This window comes from Elephantulus edwardii, unplaced genomic scaffold (assembly GCF_000299155.1).
Source record: "Elephantulus edwardii isolate Elephantulus edwardi_28Jun2011 unplaced genomic scaffold, EleEdw1.0 scaffold00117, whole genome shotgun sequence".
In the NCBI taxonomy this organism is placed as follows: domain Eukaryota; kingdom Metazoa; phylum Chordata; class Mammalia; order Macroscelidea; family Macroscelididae; genus Elephantulus; species Elephantulus edwardii.
Window position 1 is genome coordinate 10,418,243 of NW_006399867.1, and position 21,072 is coordinate 10,439,314.

The window sequence follows — 21,072 nt, forward strand, 5'->3', positions numbered from 1 at the left end:
CCGTAAAGCTATTTTCCAAGGGGTTCTGAGAGCCATGGTCTCTCAGGACTTGTGTTACTGACCCAAAGGCAGCCCCTCTCAGGAGGCTGGAACTCACCAGCAACTCAGCTGATGGGAGAATCATGGGCTGTCTCCTACCGTGTGGTTTACAGCCTCAGAAAACCTCCTGGAGAGTCAGCTGTGAGTCTATTCTGACTCGAAGGCAATGAATTGAGTTTGTTGATACTTAAGAACAAAGAAACAAACAAAACCAGACTGCTGTGGGGGTCAGTTCTTACCCACAGTGACTCTCCTCAGGGCCGCTCCAAGGCTGTGCCTCTCCACGGGAAAACATGGCTCATCTGTCTCTTGAGGACTGGTTGGCGAATCCCAACTACTGACCTTTCCATTAGCAGCCTGATACGTTATGCACCGTGCCACTATTGTTGTGTGCCATCGAGTTGGTACTCAGAGCTGACCCTCTAGTGGGTTTTCAGTGGCAGTAAATGTCACAGGAGGAGAGTGCCCACCCTGTGTCTGCTGAACAACTGGTGGATTTGAACCTTGTGCCTTTGGGATTGCTGTGTAGGTTCTTACCACTAGGCCGCCTCAGCTCCCTTACGCCACTACTGCTCCTATTCTCTAACACACTCTCACCCGACCCCTACACACAAATGGTCCCTTGAACAAATGGACAGTCAGTCCCTCTTCCTGCTCCCAGTCCCTGGAAGCCACTCATCACCTCTCTGTTCTGTGGTTGTTGTTGTTGTCATGTGCCATCAAGTCGCCCATGAGTCATAGTGACCATCTATGTCCAATAGCTCTGAGTACTGCCCTATCCTGAGCCAGTCTCACTGACTCTGACACCCCTACCCCTATGGCCCTGGTTATCATGTCAATCCATTTCATCCGGGATCTTCCTCTCCTGCGCTGTCCCTCCACCCTACCAAGCATGGTGTCCTTCTCCAGGGATCAGTCACTCCTGGCCACATGCCCAAAGTTTATTAGACGGAGCTTCAAAATCTTTGCCTCCAAGGAGGAGAAACTTGATTTCACCCTCTCCAAGACAAATCTGTGCTCTAGACATTTCAAGTCAATGATTCATATAGAATGTTGTGCCTGATTCTTCACTGAGGTTCATCCACATATCAAAACTTCATTCCTTTGTCATTGCACATGCTCTTGTACAGATAGGGCACATGTTGTTTATCCATTCATCAGATGATGGACATTTTTAGGTTGTTTTTACTTCTTGGCTATTATAAATAATGCTGCAGTGAATATCTGTGTTAAAAGTTTTATAGAGACATAGGCTTTCCATTTTCCCTGGGAGATTCTTAGGAGTGGAATTGCTAGCCGTACATTTAATTTGTTTCTGGAGGAAGTGAGGCTCCTCCGGCTCTGAGAATAGGATATCTTGGCCTCCTTGGGGCCCTGTCCACAGGCTCTGTATCCTTACCCTTGTGTCACTGTGATTGACAGTGCTAGAGAAGTGTCACCTGGGTCACATTCTCACCTGTTGGCTCTGGGGCTTGTTGTGGAGTCCCACTGAGGTGACACCTGTAGGCAGGGGTGAGAAAGAGCATAGTCCTCCTAAGGAAACATGGGACCATCTTCTCATAGAAGATAACTTGATGCTCGATTATCAAAGGCCCCAAATGTCCATACACCATAGTACAGCTGAAGGAACTGAGGCATGGAGAGCCTAAACATTTGGCCAAGGTCATGATCTTGAAAGTGGCCAAATAGGACCCAAGTTTGTCTGGATTCAAACTATGTTGCAGTCTGAGTAGGGTGGGTCTCCAGAACCCTCTTAGAACTGCCGTGACTGTCATACTAGTCTATATTATAAAGAAACTGCCAAATACAGCCAGAAATGCTCACTCCGGAGAGGATAAAAATGATAAATGGGACCTTCTAAAGATTAATTCACTCAGTTGGAAAAAGTCTTGTACAAGTTAGACCCCAGCATCTTCCTGAGTCTGCCACTGGAACGTTGTGGGTGAGCCATACGCGTTTTATGGGTGGATATTAGCCCTTTGTCTTTGGACTTGGCCTTGTTCATTGGATCCATAACTTGTCTGTTCTTTTTGAGCCCCTAGTAGGGCCAGGGTGCAGGAGCTTTGAATGGGAGTCTCCTGGTGGGGAAGCCATAACCAGACTGTACCCTGAGCTTCCTGGAGAGAATCCTAACTCAAGACTCTTTTCTCTTTCTGTTCTCAGATCGAGAGGACCAGTCCATTCTGTGCACGTGAGTGGAGCTGATTTTTCCCTACTTTGTGTTCCTGTACAACCTGGTAAAGATCTGGGCTAGGAGGAGGAAGGGGGTCTTTGTTTTGTTTGTTGATGTGTCTCAGAATCCTTGCTTGAACCTGGCACAAGGCAGATACTCATTAAACATTTGCTGAACAAACAATCTTGTGCCAAGACAGTCAAACTCAAATGACTTGGCCCTGCAAGCATTTAATGAGCACTTACTGTATACCAGATCTTGGCCTAAGTGTTCTATGCCTAAAATTTCCCCTAACAATGTATCAACTCCGAGAAGGTAGGTCTGTTTCTACTGATGAGGAAGTTGGTGCTTGTGTTAAACTCTTAACATTTCACAATGAACAAGCTGCTATGTTTGTACCAGACTGGTGTCTAGGTCTGTTTCTCTAAATACACTGGTTTATAGTCAAGCGATAATAGCTTAACTCAGAATTACTCAGGAGATCTTTGCTGGGGGGTGAGGGGTGGGGAGAGGGAATAAATAATCCCTTAAGGATCATGTTAAATTGCTAATCAGAAGGTTGGTGGTTTAAAATGACCAGCCACTCCAAGAGAAAAAAGATAGGCAGTTTCCTCCCATTAAGATTTATCACCTTGGAAACCCAGTTGGGGGGTGGGGTCAGGAGGTTATGAGTTGAACTAACTCAAAGGCATTTGGTTTTTGTGGTACTTTTGTGGACAGAAGACTCCCCCCCTCAAAAAAAAAGGCGACATCCTAAGCCCCAGAACTTGTGAATATATTAATTTATATCGCAGAGGCGTTAAAACTTCAGATGGAATTAAGGTTGCTAATCATCTGACAGGGAGCTCGGATGGCCTAGTGATAAGACGCTGTGCTGCAATCCCAAAGGTGTGTGGTTCATATCTGCCGGCTGTTCTGCAGGAGAAGGGTGGGCAATCTCATCCCATGTGATTTACTGCTTCTGAAAACCCACATAGCGACTGGAGGGGAGCGGGTCAGCTGTGAATTGATTCCGACATCTTTCTCTGCCTGTTTCTGGCTTATTGTTTAGACACATAGTTTAACTTCTCCATGCCACCTTTCTTCAACTTTTAAATGGAGAATGACAAGAATGATGCTTAATTAACATTAAATGAGAAGCCGTATGTGTGGCATGAGAGGCCAAGCAGAATTCTTGCCCTTTGGAAGGAAGTCTGGGCTGAGTCTTGACCAGTCCATTTCATGGACACTTGTGTGTTACTATGATGTTGAACAGGTCTTGCAAGAGCAGCTTTCTGGGGAGGGGTGATTCGAGACCCAGGGACTAGGAGTCAGTCAGGGGCAACCTGGGAGGAGAAAACTTCAGACAGAGAGAACACTAAGGCTGAAGATTTTGAGGCGCCATTAGCTTGCCCAGTTGGTCAGTACCTGGAACTAATGGGCAGTGGAAGATGGGATTGAGGGGCAGGAAGAAGTGGTGGTGTAGTGTTTGCAGGTCAGAGAGAGAACTTTGATGTTTCTGACCATCCAAGGAGGCTAGAAGTATTGTTAAAGACACCTCCCCATGTGCCCAGGCTCTCAGGGCTTTGACTGAGTCACCTGGAAGACACTCATCTTGAACCTTGGGGGAGGGAGGGCAGAAGACTCAGGCCAACAGCTGCTTCCTGCCACCCTCCTCTAGGCCAGTGGAGGAGATTCCATTGGGAACATCACTCACGACTTGCATTTCCTCCTCCCAGGCTTCCTCCTTCACTCCCATCTCCCCTCTCCCTTCCACTTAGTTTTCAAAGGAGAGTATCTTTCTGGTAGCAGCCTACAGGTTTGCGGGTGGTTGTGTTAACACAATGTGGTGTTAAAGGAACATGGATGTTTCCCAGAACAGGACTCATGGGGTAGCAGGCAGGTGTTGGAGGCACATATTTTAGTTTGCTTCTCGGCTTCTTTGTTGTTATATGCCATCAAGTCGACTCCGTACAACAGCTCTGAACCCAGCTCTATCCTGAGCCAATCGCTGTGCTCTGATGACTGCTTCTTGGTCCAAGTACTGATTTCACATAAACAAAACAACAACAGTCACCATCGAGTTGATTCTAATTCATGTAACCCTACATGTATCCCAGAACTGGGATCCACTGAGTTTCAATAGCTGTGACTATCTTTCAAGGTGTAGATGAGTGGTTTTGAACCACTACCCTTTTGGTTAGTAGCTGAACATTTGTGCACCATTTGTGAGCAACCATGTGCACCACTCAGGGACTCAGTGGTGATGACGATATTTGTGATTTATAGGCAGTTACTGGCTTGATCTCTGACTTGCTTCGACTGTGGTGAGAGTGGGAGAGAAACTCAAGCTTTAGAATCAGGCTGCAGTGGGGCTGCTCCGGGCGTCTCTGAATTACATGTTTGTGTGTTTGTGTGTACAGTGGTTAAGCTCTCAGCAGCTAACCAAAGGTCAGTAGTTCAATTCAGGCCCACCAGCTGCTCTGCAAAGGGGGGAAAAAAGATGTGGCTTTCTGTTTCTATTTAAAGATTAGTACTCTAAACTCACCGACCCATAGCTGACCTTCTGGCATGTTTTCAGAGGCATTTAATTGAACGAGAGATTGTCCATCCTTCTCCCGAGGAGCAGCTGGTAGCCTCAAACTGCATGCCTTTGGGATTGCAGTGCAGCTTCTTGCCACTAGGCCACCAGAGCTTCCTCAACTCATGGTTGTCAAGTTGGAACAGACTCAGGGTGGACCCTTCAGCTGTTTACCGGGCTGTTAATCACATGGGAGGAGACTGCCCATCTTTCTCCTGAGGAGCCATTGGTGGGTTCAAACCATGAGAGAGACGGCCTTGGAAAATGCTATGATAGAGTTCTGCTCTGATGCTGGAGGGTCACTACTGTGTTGGAGGGCCACTCTAAGTTGAAATATACTCAATGGCAATAATTTTGGGCTGGTTTCTTAACTTTAGTTCATGGGTCAGCAAATCATGGCCAGAGGCTAAATCCAGCCTCTGCCTCTTTTTGTAAATAAAGTTTTCTTGGAACCCAGCCACACTCAATCCTTTCTTTTCTATGCCTCCTTTTGCTGTTGAAGGGCAGAGTTGAATAGTTGTGACCAAGACTATCTGTGACCCAGGAAGCCTCAAATATTTAGTATCTGACCCTTCACAGAAAAGTTAACTCAACTCACTTCTCCCACCTTCCTTTTCCTCTTGTCTGTGACCTAATGACAAAAAGGAATAAAACAATGAAAAATTTTAATTAAGTTAAAATTAAACTATATCTGAAAAACATGTATTTGTTTTGCTATAAAAGCAATGCAGATAAACACCAAGAAGGGAAAACCAGAAAGCTCTTTAGGAAGACTTTCTCTGAGAACCATGAATCATGCAAATGAACCCATCCCTGGGAACAGTACGGGCTTGGGGCCGGGGGAGTGAGAATGAGAGGGAGAAAGAGAACCTTGCCTAACATTCATTTACATATCAGTGTGGCCACACCCACCAAGGGAACACCCCGTTCAACTGATTGGCTGCTCACAACATGGAAGTGACTACATCATATTACATGAGAGAGCAGTCAGTCTAATGTCTGCCAAACCTGTAAGAATCATAGCCCCACCAAGATAACCCATACCATTAACCACCACAGTAGCTAACATTTCTGTGCAATTATTACACACCTTGCACTGTTTTTAAAGATATTTGCATATATTCACTCATTTACTCTGCAAAAGAATTATATCATGTAAGTGCCTTTATGATACCTTTTTTAGATTATTTTTTAAATTAATTTTAATGAAAGTTTACAGAGACTTTGGATTTCCATTCATTCATTGTTGCATTTTTCTCACTGCCCACCTCTTCCCCCTAATTCACTATTCTTGAAAAGTAAAATAAAAACTCTTTCATTGTTATACAATCCCTCTGCCCCAAGTCCACTCTACTATGCAGCCTTCATTCTGGACACCAATTTTTACAGATAAGAAAACCGAATGGGGTTAAATAACATGCGTAAGGTCACAGTGGTAAGTAACAGAGTAGAGATTTGGGGTCAGGCAGGCTGGCTATGGAGCTTAATATGCTATTTTGCCATTTGCTTTAGCCTGAGAAATACGGAGCTAGCACCAGACTGGGTGTTGCAGGATGCATAGGAGTTGAACAGCACAGAGGGCTTTACTGACAGCAGAATAGAAGTCTCAAGATGGCCAGGAGTTAAAAAGCCTGAGCTCATTGGGCTTTCATACTGAGGGTGTGAAATGATCTTGGAAATAACATTTGCCTAGATGAACTATAGGCTGAGTGTGGTCAGTGCTAATATGAAAATGCAAGGCCTTTGTTCAAGTATGGTTAAGGATTTCACACTGATAATAGAGTCCTTAACCAAGCACAGGGCTCTTCTCAGTCCTGCAAAGCCAACCTTGCTGGGGCCCAAGAGGGTCAGTGGCCATTGGGTGGTTCCTCTTAGCCCCTGGGACGGGACTGATTAAAAGAGTTGGCCATGTGGTGGTTACAGCACCAAATTCCCTAAGAGAAAGGGCTGAGACTCAAGAGTCCTCAGACTCAGGAAGGCCTCTTAGCCCCAGAGCTCAGAGTTCAGGAAAGCAGAGATATTCATGTTTCCAAAGCAGCCCCAGGCACATCAATCTTCAGACACCCACGAGCCTGGAGCTCAGGGTGTTTTCTTTGGCAGAACCATCCAGGACATATTATTTTTATCAACACAACTTGGAAATGCTTGCGCCAAGCTGTCCACACAGGACCAGCCAATTTCCAATGTTATATTTCCCAAAGAAAAGATCCTATTTCCCTTCCCCGATAAAACAGACAAGGACCATGGGCATATCATACCAATGTATTTTAAAAAAAATAATTTGCTATTGTTGAGACTCTACATAGCAAAAACATACACAAAGAAGTAGGGACTAGGGTCTTAGTAGCTTGTGAAGGGACAACAAAGGGACAACTATTACTCTCTTTGTCCGGAACAAGGAAGAGTGAACAAAATCAGACATATAGAAAAAAAAAAAATTAGTCCAAAAGACTAACAAACTGCACAAACTTCAATCTCTACTACTGTGAGGCCAGAAGAATCAGATGATACCCAGCTATCATTACTGACTGCTCTGAAAGGGACCATTATAGGTGGTCTTGGACAGAGTCAGAAAGAAATGTGAAACAAAACTGAAAGCATAAAAAGGCTCCTACAGATTGACAGAACCCCTGACTTTATGGCTCCAGGAACAAAACTCATCTTTGTGACTCAACTCTCAGTGAAACAGTAGACATGCTTTTAATAAGATAGTCACTTAGAATGGGAGAAACTCACTCCTCAGAACAACCAATCAGACAAGCTCAAAAGGGCAACATTTGCCCATGATGAAAGCTCGGAAGGCAGGAAGGGTTAGGATAGAAGGATGCATGGAAACAGGAATCACACGGAGGAGGTGGGAAGAGTGTTGTTATAATGTGTGGGAACTATAATTAATGTCATAAAATCTATATAAATGACTGAATGGAAAACCAATTCGTTCTGTAAACTTTCACATCAAGCACAATGACTTCCCCCCCAAAAAAATATATCAATTCAAGTTTCTATGTGTACAATTTGGTGATACTGATGACATTTCTTGAGTTGTGCATTCTCACCCTCTTTTTATATGCTGTTTCTCTCCTCATCTCCTCATTAAACTTATATAATCTTTCAAGGTTTTGTTGTCAATTTGATCCCCTCTAGATAGGTCTTAAAAGGGCACAATGCTTAAGCATTATTGTGAAGAGAGGAAGCAGGAGAGGATAAAGGCAAGGATGGAGACTGAGGACATGTTTGAGGGGAAGGAGAGGTGAGCAGTAGACATCTGAGTACATTAGCGTACCAATGTGAGGGGCATATTCTGTACACGTTTGTTTTGGGCCCTCGTGAACTCAGAGATGCCTACACCAGTGGTTTCAGAGTTTTCTTTCCTTTACCTTGTTCTGATCAGAACCTAGCCCCTTCAGTTTGGTTTGATGGCTATCAACTATTAGAACATTAAAATGGTTTCAAGTAATTCACACTAAAGAGTAAATGATTGGATGTCCTGCTTCAAAAGTCCCTGTGTATATTTCCAAAGAGCCTGTTAAGGCAGGTGAAGAATTTCTAGAATATATGGAAAAACTCTTTTAAAAAAATATTTTCTTGTGTTTAAAGTGAGAGCTTATGTAACAAATCAGGTTCCCATTTAATAATATCCTCACAAATTACTCAGTAACACAGATCACATTTTTCACACAAGGTGTCATTGTTTTCATTCTAATCTGATTGTATCCTTTCCAGACTTCTAGTTTCCCTGCCTCTTACTTTCTCATTTTTGTTTAGTTTATGACTATTTGGTTTCCTCTACCTGCTTATTCTTGAAGAAGCTAATCCCTTAATTGTTAATATTTTTCTTCTATGTTATTTAGACAAGTCAACCTATTATTTAGCAAAAAGAGGGCCTCATTTTTAAGAGATTATTAAAGGATCATCTCAGTTCAAAGTTTAAAGAGTAGCTCAAGGCTCAAGTCTCAGGGAATTCTCTATTCAGGTTGTTCAGTAAGTTTAGACTTTTAAAGAACTTTAATTATGTTCCATATGTCTGTCCCATTCTATAAGTATGCATCTATTGTGGTCCTGATCAGAATAGGTGGTAGTGGTAGCTGGGCACCATCTAATTCTTATGGTCTCTGAGTAGATGGTGTCACAGTTTGTGTTAACCATTATTTTTTAAAATTATTTTATTCTTTTTTGTGTGTACCATCAAATTGGATCTGACTCTACAGGAGGAGATTGCCCCTTCTTCTCCAGCACAGCATCTGGTGGATTTGAACCATGTACCTCTGGGATTGCAGTGCAGCTTCTTGCCACTAGACCACCAGAGCTTCCTTAACCATTATTTTTGTAGACTCCTTTCTTCTCTGAGTTTTTGCTTTTCTTATATCTCTTTTATTTGAGACACGTAAGGACAAATGGTTATATTGAGATGGCCACTTCCAAAATGCTAAGACCACAGACTTTATACATACTTTATGAACTGTATTACACTACTTGACTGAGTTGTCCTGTGGGGAAGAACTCTTTACTGGAGTGTGGTGGGGTGTCACTCAATCTTTCCCACAGTGTGTCCCTCCTCACTTTTCAGAATAAAGGGGCTCTAGGGACAAGTTTTAGAAGAAGTGTAACCAGGTGTTCCTTAGTCACAAGAGTGGTGAAACTTGACCTCACACATGTTGACCATGTCATCAGGAAAAACCAGTCCTTGGATAAATACTGGAAAAGGTGGAGGGTCAGAGAAAGAGAAAGCCCCTCAATGAAATGGATTGACACAGTGACTTGACAATGGGCTTGAATATGTCAGAGATGTTGAGGATGTAAGAAAAGGCACCTGATCAGTTGTTCATAGGATTGCTGTAATAGATGACTCAATGACACCTGAAAACAACAGAGTCAAATGGACCCATGTTCAAATCCTTCTTCTCCATTTCCCACTTGTATGATCTGGAACAAATTACTTCAACAACTTGGAGACTCAATTTCCCCATTCAGAAATGGGAATAATCCATAGCTTTTTCACTGGGAATTATTCTTGGGGAGATTAAATAAAAAGATGTGTGTGCCCCAGTGCCCAGCACTGAACAGCCCTTCAACAAATATCCACTCCCTTTGCCCTTTTCTTCCTCTGGGCTTAGAAGTCCTTGAAGGTCCAGGATGTGTGGTGGGATGTGGGTGAAATGTGCTAGAAAGAGTACCAATTGCATTGGAGCAGAGACTCAGCTTTCAGTTCTGACAGTTCCCCTGCTTTGCTGTGGGATGCAGGGTGAGTTGCTTACTCACTCTGTGCCAACATTCATTTCTATGGAGATTATAAAATCTATCTTCAAGACGAGGGAGCTCTGGCAGCTTAGTGGTAAGGAATTGCACTGCCAACACACACGTATGTGGTTCGAATCTATCCGTTGCTTTGTGAGAGAAAGATGGGCATTCTCCTCCCATGCAATTTACTGCCATTGAAAATCCACTTGGAAGGTTAGCTATGGTCAGTTATGACTCGATGGCACTTAAACAACAGAAACAATAAACTTCAAGACTAGAGGTGGGGAGAGAATGGGGAGAATCAATATGAAATAATTAGCACAGATTCTCTACCCCACCAAGTGAATTCCTCTTTTAAATTAACTGCCTCTGAAAATCCACTTAGAGAGCCAGCTATGGGTCAGTTCTAACTTGACAGTACACAACAGTGACATTAAAACATGAAATAGGCGAGAGCTCTGGTGGCCTAGTGGCAAGAAGCTGCACTGAAATCCCAGAGGCACACAGTTCGAATCCACCAGATGCTCTGCTGGAGAAGAAGGGCCAATCTCTTCCTGTACCAGTCAGATCCGATTTGACAGTACACACACAAAAAATAATAAAATAAAATTTAAAAAAAAAAAAGAAATAGGGTGTATTTGACCTTCACTTTGAGGATTATGCCTCCGTGGCTCTCCTTTCACACACGGCCTCTGAGGCCATGAGAAATCATGTAGCTATGAGAGCTTCCCAGGAAAGGGCAACATTTACACCAGCGAGAGGTCTTATCACCAATCCTGGCAGCTAGACCTGGGATTTCTGGATTTGAGGGTCGTAGGATTGGACCCGGAAACTCAGGGCATTTGGTTGCTGGCTTGCTTTCTTCTTCTCCTTCTTTTTAACCACAAGCAAGGTTATTAATGGACCCTTTGCAGAGAAAATGAATTTCTGCATTTCCTAATTAGGTAGAGGAGCCGGGGCCTCGCTAGCTCGGGTGGATCTGGTTCAGTGCCGAGAACTCTGAGCTGACCTCGGGTTGGACAAATTCTTTTCTGGACTTAAAAAATAAATAAGCCTATCTCTCCCCGCTCGGAATACTTAAGTGAGCTTGGAGAAGTAGAATGGTAGCGTCTAAGCGAAAAGAGGAAGAGGAGGGAGGAAAGCTTAGGGGGCAGCCCTGTGCTTCCCTTCTACAAGGCGGGAGGGCAGGAAGGAGTGGTGGGAAGCAGGAGACAGTACCCAGGATCTTTGAAGCAATCCTATCACCCCATTGGATTATCTGCTGGCTAAGGGAGACAGCTTCAAATTCTAGGAAGCTTCCAAAGCACCCGATGTTCTGCTCATCTAAACGTATCATTCCTGTATACCTTGTTGTGTACCATAGAGTTGGAAATGACCCATAGTTGACCCTCCAATGGGTTTTCAGAGACAGTTAATCGCACAGGGGTAGATTGCCCATCCTTCTTCCACGGAGCAGCTGGTGGATTCGAACCACGTGCCTTCAGGATTACAGCACAGCTCCTTGTCATTAGGCTCCCTCATTTATACTCTAGTATAAATTATTCCAGCCAGGTTCATCTTTTGGTAACATTAGCTAGCCACCTGGTGCTCAGAGTGGGCTTTGTCCCAAAGGACAAAGTGGCTTGGATTTGCCCAGAGGCTGATGTGTTAATGCATTCTTTTTTTTTTTTTTTCCATTAGAAGAGTATCTGAACTTTTACCTTAGGTCTTGTTTTAGCTCTGGTGGTCTAGTGGCAAGCAACTGCTCTGCAATCCCAAAGGCATATGGTTCAAATCCACCAGCTGCTCTGCAAGAGAAAGATGGACACTCTCCTGCTATGTGATTAACTGCCTCTGAAAACCCACCAGAGGGTCAGCTATGGGTCAATTCTGACTCAGTGGCACACAACAACGATAGGGGAGCTCTGATGGTTTAGTGGTAAAGAGTTGAGCTGCCAACCTGAAGGTATGTGGTTCGAATCTACCTCCATGAGAGAAGGATGGGCAAGTTCCTCCCATGCAATTGACTGCCTCTGAAAGGGCAGTGAAGGCCACTGGAGGGTGAGCTGTGGGTCAGTTCCAGCTTGAGGGTATGTAACAATAACAGGACGCTCTAAGGGAGTTCTGGTGGCAGTCTGTAAGGACCTGTGCCATTAACAGAAAGGTGGCAGTTCAAATCCACCACTGACTCTGGGAGAAAAGACGGCAATCTCCCTCCATATGACTTCAGCTGGAGGGTTAACTAGGAGTTGCTTCCAACTTGATGGTAGTGAGTTTGATTTTTGTTTTGTTTTGTTTGGGTTTGGTTTTGTTTTAGAGCTGCTATAACAAAGAGAAATTTATTTTCTTACAATTTATTGTTCATGTGTAGCATCAAGTCATATCCCACCCATAGTTGACCCTCCAGCAGGTTTTCAGAGGCTGTAAATCACACAAGACAATTTTGCCCATTTTTCTCCCATGGAGCAGCTGGTGGATTTGAACCACGTCCCTTTGCATTTGCAGTGCAATTCTTTACCATTATGCTTACAGTTTTGGAAGTTATCAATCCAAATTCAGGGTGCCAGCTCTGGGGAAAGGTCTGCTGTCTCTCTGTGCATAGTGGAGAAGAGACTTTGTTTCCTTCGACATCTATAGGACTGGGTTCTCTGCAGACACCCATGTTTTCTGACCTTCTTCAATGTCAAAGAGCTTTGATGTGCAGGGGCCTGGGTCCAAAACGCTGTACTCCACTCCTGGCAATTCTTCCCTGGTAGTACTAAGGGCCCTGCCCTCTCAGCTCACTTTCTTTCCCGTCTATATCTGGTGAGAGAAAGGATATTACAAGCCACACACTAGGGGAACTCTCCTTATATCCAACTAGGGCTGTGATGCGATTAAAGAGTATTACATTCTACCCTTGATCCTCCCACAACTGTCACCTGCAATCACTGCATAGCCTCCACATTATATTATTATGTATATGTATTTTCAGGAGACACTTTAATTCATGACAGATCCTTACCAAATATTTACACCCTTCATTGAAGCTTGACCTTAACTAGTCTTCCTGTCTCTTACAATGATAATACTGCATTAAAAGCAGGCAATTCTAAATAAACCTGACTTTGGAATTTAAGAATAAAATCTGAGGTTTTCTGTTTCTCTCTTTTCATCTCTTGCATCTTCTTGGGAGGATGGATTGTTGGACCTGGAGTTGAGAGGCCCATCTCAGTTCTCTACCAGAAGTATGACCTTGAAACAGTGACCTTGAAACAGGGACTCTTCCCCCCTGTAATCCTCAGTTTTCCCACCTGGGGAATGGAAATGATGAAGATTCCCACCCTGCCTACCTCCCAGAACAGCAGGGAGAGAAGACCTCAACTCAACAACTCAATTCTGTTAAGTTAGTACCAGCCCACAGGTGACCCTCGACGAGATTTTTCAGAGGCTGCAAACCACAAGGGATGAGATTACTCACCTTTCTCTCTTGGAGCAGCTGGTGGGTTTTGAAATGCCTGCCTCTGGGCTGTCAGGGCATCTCCTTGCCCGCTAGGCCACCAGAGCTCCAGGAGACCCAGGGAGGGTTATTTCCTTTGAAATAACTGCTCACTATTCCTGTGTCTTTCAGAGGCGAGTCTGGAGCTGGCAAAACAGAAAACACCAAGAAGGTCATCCAGTACCTGGCGGTGGTGGCCTCCTCCCACAAGGGCAAGAAGGACACCAGCATCACGGTGAGTGGCCGCTGCCTGGCCGCTGGCTCTGCCTTACCAATGGGTCTCCTGGCTTGTGACTTGACCTACAAATTAAATCATGGTTTGAGAGACCCTCAGAGCTGGACGAGGTGATTCAGGCTGAGCATTGTAGGCACGTGGACCAGTATTCACCCTCCCTCGCCCAGACAGCTTCCAGCAGGTCCTCCTCCTCAACCAGGAGTGTGATCCTAACGGGCTCTTATTTGAGAAGATCTTGCTTTAAGTCAGGTGCATCAGCTCTGACTCTGCTGACATCTTGGGCAACTCATTCTCTCTTTTGGAGTCTGTGCTGGGCATTGTGGGTATTTAAGAGCATCCCTGGTCTCCAGCCACTGGATTCTTCTCCAGCTAAAAATATCTCCAGACATTGTCCCATGTCAGAGATCAAAACCCGACTCCATTGAGAGCCATGCCTTTAATTCAATTTCCATAAGTGAGTTCGAGTTGAAGTGCACCTTAAGGTTTGCTTGTTCCTCCATGTGTCCAACTACCAAGGTGGGGATAGTTGAGTCCCTCAGCATGTGACTCTTCTCTGGTGCTCTCAGTAGCTACGGATTAAGCACCTATGTGCCCCGCACTGCCCTGGGGATAACTGAGTGTCTAGACTTAAGAGCAAGATACAACCTGTGACTACACAGATGAACAGAGGATGACAGAAAAGTTTCCAGACTCTTCCCCACTTGAAAGGGTTTTCAGGACCCATCTTTTCTCTTAAGGGAGGGCACGAGCTAAGGGGCCACTTGAAGGATTTGTCAGCATTTCTACCTCAAGGCTTAGGGGTAAGAAGCTGGTAGACTGGGGTTCTGAAGATACCTTGAGATAGTCACCAATCCCTGTCATTCCAGGCCCTGTTGGGTCTCCCAAAGACTTCTCCTGCAGCCACAGAGGCCAGCTTGTCTGAAGTCCTTGGAGACCTGGCATGGACTCAGTTTAGCTCTGAGATACTCTCCTCCCCAATATAAATGCCGGGAAACCCAGGACCTGGCATTTCGGAACCATATCTAGCAAGTTGGTAGCTCATTACAGGGTATGGGAACACCCACTGCTGTTGGGTCAATTCCAACTTAAATTGGCCCTATAGAAGAACACAGTTGAACTGCCCGTGGTTCCAAGTCTGAAAATCACATGGGAACAGGCTGCCTCATCTTCCTCTCGTGGGGTCACTGGTGGGTTTAAACCACCAACCTTGAGGTTCACAGCCAATTGTTTCAACCACCACATCACTGGGCTCCTTACATGAGAACAAGTAGCCCTGAAGTTTGTGTGACAATGAAAATATTGCTTCCCACTGCCTTTGCCACCCCTTTAATAGGGAAAATAAGAAAGAGTAAGACTTATTGAGAATGACTTGCCTTTATCAAGTATCTGCTATATACTAAGGGATCTCTATCATTCATAAGAATTGTGCTGCCAACCCAAACACTGGGTTTCTCTGATGGTTCAAATCCACCAGCAGCTCTTTGGGAGAAAGGCGGACCACCTCGTCTGTGTGATTTACAGCCTCAGAGACCCAACGCAGGGTCGGCTGTGAGTCACTTCCAAGTCGTCAGCAATGAGAGAGTGAGTGGTTATATACTTCCTTTTGTTGTTGTAGTTATGTGCCATCGAGTCACTTACAACTCATAGCAACCCTATATACAAGAGCCCTAAACCCTGTTCTATCCTCTGCCAACCTTATTGTCTCTAACACACCTACTAAGGACCCCTAAAGGAGCAGCAGTCAAACTCTCAGCTGCTAGCCAAAAGGTTGGCAGTTCCAGCACACCCAGTGACTCCGCAGTTCTGCTCCTAGTTAAACATGACAGCCTAGGAAACCCTATGGGAGAAGTCTACTCCGTCTCATCAAGTCCCTGTAGGTTAGACTGACTCAGCCAACACCCACGTGCCAGGCACCACTGTCTTGGCACATGTCAGTCATCTCAAACTTTGCCTCCTCTGATACAGGTTTCAAGAGCCAGTTTCACACCAGAAATGACAAAAACCCTTGAAATATCTAGACGACTAGGAAACTAGCGCAGCTCTTCAGAAAGAATAGCATGGGGTACAGGCCATGAACCTGCCCACTGTCGTGACTTTGGGGGACCCAGGCTGTTTGAGGGGGGCTTGAAATGGTATATCCCCTAGTCGTTGATCTATGTGTGATTAAAATAACACTGCTGTTTATTTTATACTGTGTTGTTCAACCACAGCAAGGCCCATCTTTTGCCTACGTGAGTAATGAGGGTGTTTTCTCAGTGTGTGTGGGTGTGTGTGTGCGGGTGGCACAGCGTGTGTTTTTAGGTCTGCATGCCCCGAGTGCACCGACTGAGTCCCCAAGTTCAGAATGGGGACAGCCCCCGAGTGTCACCAGCCCAGTCAATAAATGCACCAAAGTCCAGCCCCGTGGGTGTCCCCTGCCAGTGCAGAGCAGGGACGGTGCACCGTGGGGTCCCCCTGAGTTATCTTCTGCCTGGATGGAGTGAACTTCTCCCAGTTCAGAAGGAGCCCCCGCACCCTGCCCACCAGCTGGACCGACCATCCATCCCATACGGCTGCGTGTGTTAGGCCTGCGGCCTCCACATTTCCCCGGCTTGATTGACAGTCAACCGGTCGATGACGTGGCTGTGGCATGCCTCCCTCTGTCCTCCCTGCCATGCCCTCCCTGTCTCTGCCCCAGCCCTTCCCCAGCGCACAGTGTGTCTTTGTGCATGCGTGTGCCGTGCGTGTTTGTCTTCTGCATGTCATTTGCTTGACCTCTCCCTCCATAAAGGCACAGCTTTGGTGGCACGGTAAGGCCCCAGCTATCCGCGGCACCTTACAACTCCTGCTCGGTCTCTAGTGCAAAGCATGTGGGGCTGGCAGCCAGATCCCAGGCCTGGGAGAGGCCCTTGCAGGCTCCAGAGCTCTGGAAGACCACACCTGTCCATCTTAGCCCCTGGGTCTACAAATCAGACTACTTCATTGGGCTTAGCCCCGGGGGGGCCTAAATTCTCTGGGTCACACTGTCATCAGCAGTGATAACTTTTCCCAGCTCCCTTCAATCATTTCTGTTACACATTGAAGTTCTCCCCAAAAGGGCCTTTACACTCATGACCTAGAATTTACCTTCTAGGAAGGAGACCTTTTTTGGGGGGGAACTTTTAAACCCTGGACATCATTTATGAAGTGACTCCTTTATCCTGACTGCTAACCTTAGAAGAGCTCCCAGCTGTAACCCAAATGTCCCAAAGTCACCACTCTGGAGGGTTCCAGTTATAACTGGGGTTTCCATGAGGTGCTGTGTTTTGTTTTTTGAGGACAACAGAGGAGAGGCGTGACATAGATCTTAAAAACAGACATAAATAGTACCTTCCCATTCACTCATTCACTTTGTTAGGGTTGATGCCCCGTAATGCCCTCCTGGTGGGTAGAGGGGCAAGGAGAAGGCTGCGTCCCCCATTGGACCCCTTTTCAGCTCTGTTCCAGCCAGCCCTGCTTGTTTGGAGCAAAGAGAAAACAAGAACACCCCAGAAGCTAGCACTTCCCAGGGGTGATGTCTGGGGAGGCCTTGGACCAGGAGGCCTCTGGGGTTAGGAAGTGGCCGCTCTGTTCGCTTTCCGGCATGACTTACCCTCGTTGGCCCTTTCCTTCGCCATGATTAATCACGGGTGCGTCTGCGTGGAGGGGCGGGACTGCCTTCGGCCTCAGCTGCGTTTCACCAGATGGATGGAGCTCAGGCGACCTGCTTCGAAGCTTTGTTGCGCATCCATACAAAGGATTCCCAGTGGGCCTGGCGCACTCCTTCCTTCTCCGTAGGAGACTTCATAAAAACAAATAGGTGGCCAGGGAGGAAAGTGTGCAACAACGAATGAATGGGGGAATTAATTAAATGGAAAGAATAGGCTGTAAGAAAATAAATTAATTAATTTTAAAAAATTACATATATATCATTAACGAGGGAGCTCTGGTTGCCTAGTGGCAAGAAGCTGCACTGCAATCCTGAAGGCACTCAGTTCGAATCCACCAGATGCTCTGCTGGAGAAGGAGGCAAGGAGGCGCAATCTCCTCCTGCTCCTCCTGTACCAGTTGGATCCAGTTCAACAGTACACACTCACACACACACACACACACATACAAATCATTAACAACAACAACAACAAAAATTTTTTTTTAAAAGAACAAATAAATATGTCTTGGAGAAAGTAAAAAAATGTAAAAAAGCAAATGGCACTGACATGACCAGAAGAGGGGAGTGTAGCAGTTTAGCTTGAAGAAAGCCATTGATTGGTTAAACCTCAGCAACTTCATTATATTATTATTATTATTATTATTATTATTACTACTACTACTACTACTATATACAGCAGGGCCCCTTACGGTGACATAAATGACATTCCCAGTGGTGTGACATTGTCTGGAGGAGCATCGAGTCTTGGTCTTAGAAACAGTGGCTTGTGTAAAGAACAATGTCCTAGCCATCAGAGGGCTCTGCCAGTCTGTCTTCTGAAATCCTCATGGAAGTCAGACCACCAGATCAGGGCCTCAGAGGGGGAGAAGTGTGACCTGAGGAATTCTTGTGATGGTGGTGTCTGGGGCAGGCCCAATCAGACCTGGGTTGCCTTCTCCAATAACTGGATGTGAATGACTTTCAGGGGGAGCTGGAAAAGCAACTTCTACAAGCAAACCCCATTCTGGAAGCTTTTGGCAACGCCAAAACGGTCAAGAACGACAACTCCTCGCGTTTTGTGAGTCGTGGAGCCCCGTGGGGTAGGGGGTTGGGTTTCCTGTGCTTGAATGTGGAGGAGGTGTGTGGTGGGGGTGTCCCAGACTTAGGGACAAGGCCTGCAGTGGGTGCCATGGTGACCTTTCACTTTGTGTCTTCTGTCCTGTCTTAACCTTATAGTCCTGCAAGGGTTCCTGCCTTTCACGCATTGAATCACTATTCAGTCAGCAGATAGTCTGGCATATTTGTTGTGTATGGGATATTCTGTCCTTGATATTCACAGTCTGTTCATTAGTTTTTTATCAAGCAGTTAGTTAAATGTGACAGAGATTCCTGAATACTGAGAAGGTTTGCAAAAGGTTGACAGTTCAAATTGACCCAGTGGGGCCTTGTGCGAAAGGCCTGGTAATCTACTTCTGTGTGATTATAGCCTTGAAAATCATATAGAGCGCAATTTGACTCTCATGAGCACAAGATTGCTATGAGTTGGAGACCTCTCAACAGCAATTGTTGATGTGTGCTGGATACTTGCATCCAGACAAACTCATTTATTTGGCAATACAAACTCACTTATTTACCATTGGAATACTTAACATGTGCTCGTTGCATCATCCTTCAGCAGATAGTAAGCATCTTCAAGAATGGAGGTAGACTCATCAACAACCTGCGTTATGCAGATGACACAACCCTGCTTGCTGAAACTGTAGAGGACCTGAAGCGCTTGCTGCAGAAAATCAAGGACTGAAGCCTTCAGTATGGATTGAAGCTCAACATCAAGAAATCAAAGATTCTCACCACTGGGCTGATTGGCAACATCATGATAGATGTGAAGAGACTGAGATTGTTTAACAGCTTCAGTTTGCTTGGGTCCACAATCAACACTTTTGATACCAGCAGCCAGGAAATGAAAAGATATTACATTGGGAAAGTCTGCTGTCAGAGACCTCGCCAAACTACTGAAGAGCAATGATGTCAGTCTGGAGACTAAGGTGCGCCTGATCCAGACTATAGTCTTTGCAATTATTTGCTATGCATCATAAAGCTGAACAATGACTAGGGAGGATAGAAGGAGAATTGATACCTTTGAGCTGTGGTGCTGGAGAAGAGTATTTAATACACCATGGACTGCTAGGAGAACAAACAGGTTCATTCTGGAGAGGGTGAGACCAGGCTGCTCCTTGGAGGCAAGGATTCTAAAGCTTCGTCTGACATACTTTGGACATGGTGCAAGGAGGAATCAGTCCTTGGAGAGGGATGTCATGGTTGGGAGGGTGGAGGCACAAGAAAGGGCAACCTTGATGAAATGGATTGATGGAGTGACTGGGGTAATGGGCATAGGTGTGTCAGAGACAATAAGATTGGCACAGGATAGAGCAGGGTTTATTTAGGGCTGTTGTACATCGGGTCACTATGCGTCACAGGTGACTTGATGGCACATAACAACAACAACTGCTTCTTAGAAGAAGGCATGGTTTCCTGTCATGTACTTTGGATATTGTCAGAAAAGGAACCAATCCTTGGAAAAGGGCATCATGATCAGAAAAGCAGAGGGTTGGTGGAGAAGATCAGAGTCAAGATGGAGTGGTGCAGAGACTGCAGCAATGCACGCAAGCACAGCAGAAATTGGGAGGCTGGCGCAGGATGGGGCGGGGTTTTGTTCTGGTGCAGAGAGCTGCTCTGAGATGGTGTTGTCTCAACGGCACCTAGCAACAATGCACCATCACCTGTCTGCCGCTTACTCATACTATGGTGGCTCTGGGGGCCCCTTCGAAGCAAGGATGGTTACACTTCATCTTTGGACACATCGTGAAGAAAGACCAGTTACTATGTTTGGCAAAGTCAAGGATCAGTGAGTATAAGAGGGACCCTCAGTGACGTGGTTCCCTCAATGCTGGACTCTGACAAATCTGAGATCATGGAGGTGGTACATGACTCGGGAGCGTTTTTTTTTTCTTCTATGATAAATTAGGTCACCATAGTTGGAGGTAACTTTACGGCAGCCAGTACGAGGCAGTGACTGGGGAATGGGGTAGATGTGTCAGAGACACATCTGGATGTGTTTGGGAGAACAGCAGAGTAGAAGAGGGGGCATGTTTCTGAATGGGATGGCCTGAGGGGAGAAGCCCTCCAACCATGTGGGGTTAAGGAAAAACCTATAGATTCTACCTCTTACAAGTGAGGTCACCTTACTTAAGCCAGCCACTCTACCTCACCTGCCTCAGTCTTCCCACCTTCAGAATGGGATGGCCATGGTGTAGAACCACTTCAAGAGCCAAAAGCCAAGTGGAATAGAGTTGTGAACAAGTTTGTGGGTTGTGCCCATGCAAAACTTTTATATAGACCTAGAAGTAGTTTGAACAGAACAAAGGGATATTGCATAGATTCAAATCAGACAATATGTATGTCAGGGCTTACTCAGTCTGTGTGTGGAGCGAATCATCCAAGAAGCTGGACTGTATATGTCAAGAAGAATGTGGCGTCAGGATTGGAGGAAGACTCATCAACAAACTGTGCTATGCAGATGACACCTCCTTACTTACAGAAAGTAAAGAGAACTTAATTTATTGATGAGCAAAGACTATAGCTTTTAATATGGATTACATCTTCACCAAGCATTGACCAAAGAACTTTATATATATATAAAGTTTATATATATAAACTATTTGTT

General features: G+C 45.4%; 1 protein-coding gene across 2 annotated transcripts in view; it reads left to right on the forward strand.

Annotated features, from left to right (window-relative positions):
• The window catches only part of MYH11 (myosin, heavy chain 11, smooth muscle), a 109,061-nt gene that overhangs the window by 32,192 nt on the left and 55,797 nt on the right, over positions 1-21,072 (forward strand). Inside the window, exons 3-6 of one of the 2 annotated variants that reach the window (XM_006892670.1) lie at positions 2,203-2,230; positions 13,600-13,702; positions 15,913-15,933; positions 18,334-18,426. In XM_006892670.1, coding sequence (XP_006892732.1) covers positions 2,203-2,230; positions 13,600-13,702; positions 15,913-15,933; positions 18,334-18,426 — 245 coding nt within the window. The remainder of the gene's footprint in view (positions 1-2,202; positions 2,231-13,599; positions 13,703-15,912; positions 15,934-18,333; positions 18,427-21,072) is intronic. The other variant, XM_006892671.1, reaches the window with a different exon arrangement.